General features: G+C 44.2%; 1 protein-coding gene across 1 annotated transcript in view; it reads right to left on the reverse strand.

The window, feature by feature from the left end:
• Positions 1-6: 6 nt before the first annotated feature.
• HS6ST2 (heparan sulfate 6-O-sulfotransferase 2) overlaps positions 7-11,386 on the reverse strand; it is a 110,403-nt gene continuing 99,023 nt past the window's right edge. The window contains exon 2 of the mRNA XM_042479874.1: positions 7-7,212. Within this exon, the coding sequence (XP_042335808.1) occupies positions 6,513-7,212 (700 nt within the window). The 3' untranslated portion in view covers positions 7-6,512. The remainder of the gene's footprint in view (positions 7,213-11,386) is intronic.

Raw genomic sequence — 11,386 nt, forward strand, 5'->3', positions numbered from 1 at the left:
ATCATTGCATGTAAAAGCATAGCATTATTTTTTGCGCATTGCTAGTGGTTTAGTTTTCCCAGAAGTTTGGAAGTACCAAACTTGAATCCTCTATCCTGAGTTGCATCTGTACCACAGAAATCATTCCGCTTGACCCCACTTTAACTGTCATGGTTCAGTGCTGGGATTTGTAGTTTGTTGTGGCACCAGAGTCTCACAAAATGGTAGTTCCCAGAATCCCAAGGCACTGAGCGGTGCCAAACTGGATTATTTCTGCTGTGCGGATGCAGCCATGGTGCACGTTTTGTAACTTTTCGTATACTTATGTACTAAGAAACTCTAGTTAGTGAATTTTGAGGATGCATAAAGGGACATTGGCAAGAGCATCCTGGTGCACATTGGGCCCTACCAAAGATGCCAGGACTCCATAGAAATGCCCAAGGCAACAAACATTTCCACTTGGTATCTTTAGCTAAAACTAGGTGTGTAGCTACTGTGAACGGGAGCAGAATGAAGGAATTGTTCCCTCAAACAAAACTCCTGCACCTCCCAAAAAATCTTCTGCACTATGCACAATTTTAGCATTGCAGAGTAAAATGCTGAAAATCTTCCACACTTAAGACTCTTCTTCTATTTTCTGTTTGCATTTCTCTGCTCATTTGGCCTCTTCTTTGGACACTTAAACTGTATTTCTAAATGCTCAATGGAACTTTTAAATTACTGTAATGCTAGAAATTTGGGGACCAAAGGAAAATTCATTGGGGGGTTGATAAATTCTTGTTTCGATAGGATAATGCCCTCATTTTGTCCTCCCATAGCTAAAACCCCCTGGCTAAAATCCTATACCCTCTTACCTGGGAGTATTATTGGGAGGTAGGCCCCACTGACGTTAATGGGGTTTACTCTAGAATTGATATGTATAGGAGTCACTTGGTTGCATGTTTCCTCCCCGAATCCTCCCCGCTCCCCGTATCCCAAAGGCCCACGGCTGAGATGGAGTACAGTTATATTACAGCAATGTAAGCCATTAAAAAAATGCCACTACCAAGCACAGAAACAGAAGAGAACCTCAGTTCTTAGAATGCCAGGTATAAAAAAAGCGGCAGAACTCAGATTTGTAATCTTCAAGAGATTTTTTTTTGCATAGAGATTTGCACAACCCAAGCACATTAATGTGTCAAGTCCTTGGCCTTCTGGTCTATTTCCTTGGTGTCAAAAACAGATTGAACAAAGGAAGGAAGGAAGGAAGGAAGGAAGGAAGGAAGGAAGGAAGGAAGGAGACAGACAGACAGACAGATAGATGAAGGAACCCAACTGAGTCTTCTCTTGATGGAGCCCAGTGAGAAGACCATTTCTAGCAGGAGGCCAGAGAATATTTCAAAACACCCAGAGCTGCATTTGAAACACAATTTGTGCCCTTGTTCTAGAATACACGGAGCCCTGGAAGGGAAGTCAACCCGATGCAGCCTTTTGAGGGATCGCTGCCTTCGATGACTGGGGTCAGTTATACTCACTGGCCTGGTTTAGACCTTAAGACATATATCCCATTAAAGAGATAAGAGAAGGGACCAATACCAAGACAAACAGGTGAGCTATTGAGTGAAAAAACACCGCTTTGCACATTGGGTCACTTTCATGTGCAATTTGGAAGGGAAATGCACATAGCATGAGGCAGCCTTCTGCAAGATGATGCCCTTCTGGGTGGGTTGGACTGCAGCTCCCATCATTCTAGGCCAGCACAGCAATAGATGTTGGGAGCTGCCATACTCAACCAGATCTGGAGGGCTGAATGATTTTTTGCTATATATGGGGAGTCAATGTCAAACATTGCCATACCAGCTGTTGATGTGTTGTAGTTATGTCTCCCAATGCAAGATGGTGGCCAGAGTTTGCTCTCCCTTGTTTTGATGAAACAGACTGCAACTTATTTCTTTCTCCAGACCATTTCCCCACTTGTGACCATAACTAACATGAAATCCATTCCATCCGAAACAGCTGTGTGTGACTTGGGACAATGTGTGCGAGAGGGGTCTCGAGCCCCATGGCAAAGGAGATAAGAAGGTGAAGTATCTGGCATACCTTGTGGACTTGGTTGGCGTCCCACCAGGCATCTTGCAGATGGAGAGACAGGCAAGTGAATCTTTAAGACTGGCATCCTGTTGGCAACGTAAGCTGGGTAAGCCAGTGTATGTCCTTTTGTGTGGAAGGAAGTATTCATAACCTCCCATATGTAACACTACCAGAGGGACCATCCAGCAACAGTTCTGCAATTGGATAAAAGGGAGAACTGCTGTCTGCATGAGTGAGGACAAGACTTTAGCCCCAAGGGTGGGTCCCAGTCCAATTTGGGATTTCGCACCAAGACTTTTTTGGCTTCTACATCCAGGTTTCCCTCCCTAGATCAAAGCTACCATGTTTAGGAATAGCAATAGGAGAAGATATTATGTGGGTCTCCTTGCAAGTGAGATGGAAAGAGGACCACTCTCTGCATATTTTCAGTGATTAAATGATGGTGCTATATCTAGAAATAACATGTTGTTGAATCGGCTGCATGAATAAAAACTGCAAGTGCATCTACACTAGAAATAATGCAGTTTGTTTGACACCGCTGTCTCTCCATCCTATGAAATCCTGGGGTTTGTAGTTTCACAAGGTCTTTAGCCTTCTCTGATCAAGAGTGCTGGTGCCTCACCAAACTACAAATCCCAGGACTCAGTAGGATAAAGCCATGGCAATTAAAAGGAGTATCACACTGTACTATTTCTACACTATAGATGCACCTTGAGTTTCTTAAAAAATTGGACCCAACGCTAACCACAGGTTCAAAAGCCTGTCCTCTCCAATGGCTCAGAAATCCCTTTAAGAGACACTGCTTTTCTCCAGATCAAAACTGGCCCAATATTGCTAAAGCCCTCCAGACGTTATTTGACTGCAACTCCCATGAGCCTTAGCCAGTGATGAGAAACATTGGGAACTGCACTCCAATGACACAGAAGGGTCACATATGAACAGCTGGAAGAATGGTTAAAACTGGATAGGAATACAAAGGTACATAGAACAAAGAAACCTAAATTATACTGTTTCAGTCTGAACTTCTAAAGGCCCTCCAAATCACTGGTATATTTTTTTGAACTTGAAATAAAACACACTTAAAATCTGTTAAGAACCATCGGCAGATTTGAAAAAAAAAGTTTAAATATTTATAGATAAATCCCTTCCGTTATTTATTAAAAGCCAATATATACATACGTATGGCTGGGATACTGTTAATAAGGCCCAACAAGAGTCGACCCGTTGAATGGTGAATCAATATATAGACAAATTGAATGCTCATGATTGAGAATAGGGTTTGGATCATTTGTCAATATTATCTTTTTCAGATATTCACTGTCCGGTTTATCAAAATTTCTATTTGTTGCATAATGCATGGATCTGACTGTCTCTGACAATATCATGAGGGCAAAAATGAAATATTTAAGATGGGATATTTTCTTTGCTCTGGTGTTTCTTATGCGGAAGGCAGCTGCCTGATATTATTTCACTGCATGCATCGTTTCTCGAAGTTGCAGCCTCCAGAAAACAAGTAGCAACTGGTAGTTTCCATCTTACTGGGGGCAGGAATCTGCTCTGGATTTTAGTATGAACTTTAAAATTGTTATCCACGGAGCTGAACCTAATTTTGGAGCTAGTTCTTTTAAAGTTCTAACAGCCAGAGTGGATTCAACATTCCTTCAAATAAACCAACTCCTGCTGTTTTAATCTTGTTGAAAACATCAAGGGATCCTGGGATTCACAACTTTTTGACGGAGGTGGGAAATATGAAGAAGCTGGTGACTTCTGCGATTTGGTACCTGGCTTCTCGCTGCTGCCAAACTGGCTGAGGCATTTGCAAAGTTGCATTCTCTCTGTGCACCTCGTTTCCAATGAAAGCCACCATTCCCTCTTTTAAAACAAGGCGCACCCACTTTTAAAACTGGAAACAAGGCGCTGGGGGAGAACCCATCTTGATCTTGAACAAGAAGTAGACATTCTCCTTGAGGTCTCTTCTAGCTCTGTGATTCAGTGATGCTATGATTTATTTTCCCCATGGAAGCAGTGCATATGTGTGTGTGTAGGATGGAGTGTCCCTGGCATTTGTGCCAATCAAACATCGTCCACCATTGCTTTAAAGCTTGCTGCCCAGATGGGACTCATTATGGCAACATGGAAAACCTTGTCCAGATGTAGCGAGATTTTGTAGCACCTTTGAAACTAACTGAAAGAAAGAAGTTGGTCGCATGAGCTTTCATAGAGTCCAGTCTACTTCCTGGAAGTAGATTAAAGTCTACAAAGACTTATGCTGCCAACCTCTTTCTTTCAGTATGTCCCAAAGGTGCTACAAGATCTCTCTCCATACCGATTCCAGACTAACATGGCTATATCTTTGAACTTGTCCAGATGTGTTGGCCTACAACAACCATGATTCCCAGTCCAGAAGGGCCTGCATGCCTGCTGGCTGTGGATGACTGACCTCCTGCAAGGTCATTTTGGTAGCCCTGGACTCTTTCCATAACTGTCAGAAAAACTCTGTCCCCTCTCCCCAAAAGGGAGACTCTCAATTCTAAAGCCTCAGGGAGTAAGTTCCCATGTCAGTGGGGCGGTGAATCCATTTCAGGTTTGTGCCAAGATTTTAAGGGGCACCCCAAGGTGCTTTTTGAGATGGAATGGGATGAGATTCAAGACTTTGGACAGTTTCTATAAAAGACAAAATACCAGCCAGGATGGACTGCATGCTCCATGACATCAAAGTTGGTTCATTTTCCTCCTCCTGGTTCAGTTTCTGAGCCTGCTTGCCAGGAAGCAGAGAACAGCCAGACAGGGCAGCTTCAAGGGTAAGTGATTTATTGGTTACGGTGGGTGGGTAGGTTTCTGGGACAATGTTTTTTATTGTATTTTAATGTTGTTAGCTGCCTCGATCTTAATGGAAGGTGGGGTATAAACAATAATAATAATAATGATGATGATGATGATGATGATGATGATGTTGTCAGGGCAGGGAGTGAACAGCTCAGTGCAGTGTTGGTCCACATGTGGATATTTACAATACACCGAGGAAATGTTCAACTGAGTCCCAATTGTGGTGCCAACATTAGGAAGCTGTCTGTACCCACATGGACTCACACAGCTTTCCCTTTAATACCAGGCATTCAAACTATATACAACTCTTGACTTCTTAAAAAATATCCAAGGAGCAGACTGACTGTGAAAACGATGGAGGAATTTTCCCTAGAAAGGTGACAGAAAATGGGTTGAGGGGGCCAGACCTATGTGACACGCCATGTACCTCCCCACTACAAACATGCTTTTTCCGCTTCCAAAATGGTTTTCCTTTTCCATCCACCTCCCTCTCCAACAACATATTTGGGCAGAGCTGGGAGCCCTTTAGATCATGCTGTAGGACAGCAGTTCTCAACCTGTGGGTCGCTGCCCCTTTGGGGCTCGAAGGACCCTTTCACAGGGGTCGACTAAGACCATCGGAAAACATATATATTTCCAATGGCCTTAGGAATAATTTTATGGTTGGGGGTCACCACAACATGAGGAACTGTATTAAAAGGTTGCGGCATTAGGAAGGTCGAGAACTACTGCAATAGGGTTTGGACTGACTGGCCCTTGAGGTCTCTTCCAACTCTGTGGCCGAAATCCTACATGTTTGCATATAGTGTGGAACTCCATTACGGCTGTCTTGCCACCAACAACAGGACTTAAAGTGTTGCTGCAACAGTCCCTCCCAATAGTCTTTCTATGGCTGGTAGAAAACAGGGAGGATCAGAGAAGGATCTCGGTATGTCTCCATAGCCGAATGCTGAGGACAGTCTCTGTTAAGATCTACCAGATCTCAACAGATGATGCATCTGTGGATGCATCCAGAGATCTCAACAGTTTGCATCTGGCACAGGACACACAGACGGACACTTCTCCATTCCCCTCCTCTCCCAGCCAGCCATTGGAGAAAGCTATTGGAGGGGCTTTGATTGTTGCGGAGGGAGGAATGGAATACCAACTTCCGCAATGATCGGAAAAAGTCGTATGCACATCTAAGGTGGACTTACATGTACACATGTTGGTAAAAGGATGCCAGCCTCTGATTCTATGACATCTAGAGAGCTCAGGAGTCTCACCTGTCTTAAATTCTTCATCATTTCCCACTTCAACCTTAAGTTATTTCATCCCAGTGATCATTTCTGAGAGCAGCAGCGGGTTTGTTTGTTTTTTAGCTGAACAGGCCAACTTTTTTTTTCTACAATTCCTTTCAAGGAACTGACCCAAGACACATGGCGATTAAAAGATTAACCCACACACGGTACAACACTGAATGCAAAAGCATCAGCAAAGGCCACAAAACAACTTTTTGCGTTCCTTGCCCTCTCAGAGAAACAGAGTTCATTTTGGCCCCCTAAACTTTGCAGTTCTCTTTTGGCTTTCCAATCGGGATTCTTCTCAATTTTAATTTAATTTAATTTAATTTTTAAAAAAGAGTATTTCAGCTCCTATTATCGCCACTGCTCCACATTTGTGATGTAATCCGTGGTGGAGTTGGTGCTGTCCTGTTCTTTGTTGTGAACCTGTTTGGCTTTCCAGATCTTCCGCTGCTCTTGGCGTTTCCGCCGGGCTTCTTGGTGCTCTTTCTGCCTCGTGAACTGGTACCTTTGCAGGAAAAGGTCTTTTGCATAATCGTACAGCTCCATGTCTAAAAAATTGAGGGCCTCGATCCGCTTCTGGGTCTCTTCGTCAATGTCAACGCTGGAGGCCCTTGTGCTATTGTACTGTGTGAACGGCGAGATGAAGCTCAGGTTGAAGGTCTTCTCGAAGAGGTACTGAGTCTTCCGCTGGAACTCTGTCAGGCCAAAAAAGGCCATCCGTTTCAGGTTCTCCTGGGCGCTGTCCAGGAGTACTTTGTTGCGTTCCTCCTCCGGCATGACAGACAAATTGTAACATCCCACCAGGCTGAGGTCTGCCAGCATGCGGACCTGGCGGTTGTTGGCGAGATTGTACGGACAATCCATGAACTCCGCGAGGGAGCAACCCGACCAGTCATCCCCCGTGTAACAACTGGGCAGCTCTTCGGACGTCGGTGATCTCCCATCACAGACATGCAAGGAAGCCTTCCAGGTCGCTCCTCTCTGGACGTGCCGCCATTCGCTCAGGTAGCGGGACACCGGATCCCGGAGGATGGTGATGTAGTAGAAATTCCTGAGCAGTGGGAAAGAAGAGAATGGCATATTTAAAAATAGATAGTAGTAGCAGATATTACTTTATTGCAGAGGTGGGCACAGGGCAGGTGCTGAGTTGCATGTGGCCCCTGGGTCCCACAATGGTGACCTCCTGAAATTCCTAAAGCACTATATACACACACCATTTTTGAATTAATTATATACCCTACATACCTTTTGGGATGGGATCCAAGGCAGCTATTTTTGGTCCTAAACAAAAAGCTCTCCAAACATGAAACCACACAAAAACCACCTCTCAGTATTCCTTGCCTTACAAAACCCTGTGCAATTCTTGAGGGTCACCAGAAGTCAACAGGCAACTTGAAGGCACATATTCTCTCTCACACACGACTAAGCAGGGCCAGCCCTGGTTACTACTTGGATGGCAGACTGCCAACAAATACCAGGTAGGCTATACATTTCAGAGGAAGAAACTGGCAAGACTGCCTCTGAGTATTTTTTGCTGTGAAATTCATGGGTTGCCATAAGTCAACAGGCGACACGAAGGAACATACGCACACACCACTGCTACTGCAGATGAGAATTTTATACTGGAAGGAAGGAAGGAAGGAAGGAAGGAAGGAAGGAAGGAAGGAAGGAAGGACTGGTTTATGAGCAGGCCAGTTGCACAAATCAAGACCTCGTGGAGGAATTGACAAGACACTTTGTCCAAAGTGGTCTGTGTAAAAAACAGCATGAGCAGAACAGGCTAAGCTCCCCCTTCATTGCCTCTCCTTGCAAAGGATGAGTCACTCATTCAACTTGCACACAAGTGTCTCTTGCCGCTGTAAACATATGTACGGAAATGTCAAGGGTCTCTGCAGGCAAAGAACAGCTCTTTTGGTGAACAGAGACTGAAGAGATGGGGAATAAGTCCACCTCTGCGGTCACTAACCCATAGTCCTTGGCATGACAGTATGGGATCTTGAAATGCCACAGACAGACTTCAGAGACAGCCTTGCTTTCTAGGTTCCTCTGAGCCCTACCTGTGGGACAACTATTGTGCCCACTGCTTAAAGTGAGAGCCAGCATGGTATAGAGGTTTGAGTGTTGGACTGTGACTCCGCAGAATAGGGTTCAATTCCCAGCTTGGCTATCAAACCCACTGGGTGATCTTGGGCCAGGCACACTCACTCACCCACAGAGGAAGGCAATAGCAAACCTCCTTGGAATACACTTTGCCAAGAAAACCCCATAACAGGTCCACCTTAGGGTCGCCATAAGTTGGCAACGACTTGAAGACACACAACAACTACAATGTAAGATATGGGCTGGAATCAAAGTGCTGAGATATGCATATATAACTCTGCACTGATGTTTTCTTTTGGATGGAGCCCTAGGAACAAATCACTGGCCTATTGCATATCATTCACTGACCATATTGCATCCCATGAGCCTGAGATGGTGGTGAGACAAAGAGAAGGGCCTCCCTCAATGATCTTAGTCCTCTAATGGGGTCATAAAGGGAGATACGGTCATTCAAATAACCTGGACCCAAGCCGATCTTCTAGGATTGCCTTTCACAGATTTGTACCCACTTACTGTAAATCTCTGCCAGCTTACTTCTGATGCTTTGAACACTTTATCCAATTGTGATCCATGGATTCCTAGGTCCGTGGATAGAATCTGAATCATTCAGGGTCCAAATATTTAGGTCGTATGCTGGGATAGAGGAGGACCACATGGTTAGACTCAATCATAGAGGACTCAGGCCTGGGTCCGCAGGACCTGAGCAAAGAAGTGGAGGACATGAGGTCTTGGAGATGTCTCTTCCATGGAGTCACCATGAGTTGACGTCAACTCCAGGGCAGTTAACAACAACACTATTAAACTCACTCACTCACTCCAGTTGGTTAACATCTGGCAGACTGTGAAACCAGGACAACTGAGATGATGAAGGTGATGATGGTAAGTTGAAGAACAACCAGTAACAATTGCATTTTGTCTTTTATGTCTTTCCTGCGTTGCTTCCTACACTCAGAGATGCCACTGGATGTCACTGTTACACAGAAAATTGTAGCTGGGAAGCTTTTAAGAGAATGGTCAGAATGTCCCAAGAAAGCCACACAAAGCTACAGGGTGTGATACTCTTGTAATTTAAAATACACAGTGAAATACACACATTTTTAAAAGAGGTGTAGCTGAATCTAAAAGTAATGAGACGAAGAGTGAGCAAAGCTCCTCCAAGCCATGTGCAGCAGGAAGCTCAAAACACCAGAAGGCAGAGATTTAATGTGCACCTGTCTCTGATATCTCTAAGATGATGGGTGCATTAATACACTTTGACACCACTTTATGAGCTGTAGCTCCATCCCATGGAATCCTGGGACTTGTGGTTTTATACGCTCTTTCTCCTTCTCGCCAAGGAGTACTGGTGCCTCACAAAATTACCAAGCCCTGGATTCTGTAGTATGAAGCCATGGCAATTAAAGTGCTGTCAAACTGCATTATTCCTACAGTGGAGGCGTGCCCTCTGGCCTAACTCAGGTGTAGGATATATGTGGACCTCCAGATGTTGTTGGACTGCATTTCCCATCAGCCTCAGCCAGCACAGCCTATACTGAGGGATGCTGGGAGCTTCAATCCAGTGACATTTGAAAGGCAGCATGATTCCTATCCCAATCTACAGTGACATGTTTTTACTTCTATTTGTGTAGAAAAGCCAGTTTTCTATACAGACCAACCATTTGCAATTTTAGGCAGAACAAGTCCCTAATTACAGGACTTTTTGTGTGCAAGAAACAGCTTCTTCTGTACAGAAAATACACAGAAATATTATTTCAAGTGCAGAAAATGCTGTTTTCTATGCAGAAATGACTACTTTACACACAAAATAACCATATGAGAATTTTGCACAGAATAAACCCAGAACGGCGAAGATTCTTACCAGTCCAGGATCCTTCTCATTAGAGTTTCTTGACATTTGAAAGCATTAAAAAAAATTTTTGGAGCATTTTTTCTATCCTGAACATCATCTCAGCTTCATATAAATACCTATTGGTATGATATGCAATGCTAAAACTAAACGATCCCTACAATGAATGCCATTTTAATGCAACAAATGAGAAAGAATGAATGCACATGGCTGTCATTTTGAGTCACAATGTGCAGTGCATAGAAGCAGTGCACAACCCACATTGACACTTTCTTGTGCATCTGCAATGGTTGCACTTGTGCAATTCTGTTGACTGGATAGAACCATTCCTCATTTCCCAAAAACATCACTCTGTATAGATAACACAAATTATCCCCATGTATGTAACCAACAGGATTTTAGCTGCAGATTCTGGGGTTAGAGAAAGAAAAGCAACCATGGCGCGGAGGGTTGAGCGAGGAAAGACACATGGATGTTTCCAGGCAGCATACAAAGAGTACCAATTAGTGTGCAAAGTCGCTCCCGCTCTCCAATGGGAAATCTCTCCCAGCCAAAGAAAAGCCTTAGCAACAAAAGTGCAGGAATCTTTGAAAGCCACATGGAAACGGTTCTGCCAGCCGGAAAAGCACAGGGAGACTTGTTTTTCAGGCTCACAAATCTGTGCGCGGGGAGTCCTAAGGAGCTGAGGTTTTTTAAAAAGAGGCTAACAAACAAACACACCAACCAACACACTCGAGAGAAAAGCATTCATCTGAGGACCGAGATAAATATCCCCAAGGGAAAGACTGAACAGCGGAGTCCCTTGAGGTGGGTCTTTTAGTTTTTGGGTGGTGAGCGTTGAACATCTGCTGTGCTGGGGGACTGAGGACACTAAACAACAGCTGAAGGGAGTGTAGACAGTTGTGTGTTGCAGAGTCTTTTAAAACAGTTTTTTTTTGTGGGCTTTTTGGGCCATGTGGCCATGTTCTAGGAGAGTTTATTCCTGACGTTTCACCAGCATCTGTGGCTGGCATCTCTGAAAATGCCAGCTACAGATGCTGGCGAAACATTAGGAATAAACTCTTCTAGAACATGGCCACAGAGCGAAAAACTGACAAAAAACCATGGATGCCAGCCATGAAAGCCTTCGACTTCTAAAATAGTTTCCATCTATATTGGGATGAGCAACTGTCCAGGGTTTGCAGGCCTGAACTGTCCTCTTGCGGGAAATGGTAGCTAGTGACTTTCCATAGCAGAGGATGGTGAGTCCACTCTGTGTTTTTGTATGAAATTTCAAGGA

This window comes from Sceloporus undulatus, chromosome 7, assembly GCF_019175285.1.
Source record: "Sceloporus undulatus isolate JIND9_A2432 ecotype Alabama chromosome 7, SceUnd_v1.1, whole genome shotgun sequence".
Taxonomy (NCBI): domain Eukaryota; kingdom Metazoa; phylum Chordata; class Lepidosauria; order Squamata; family Phrynosomatidae; genus Sceloporus; species Sceloporus undulatus.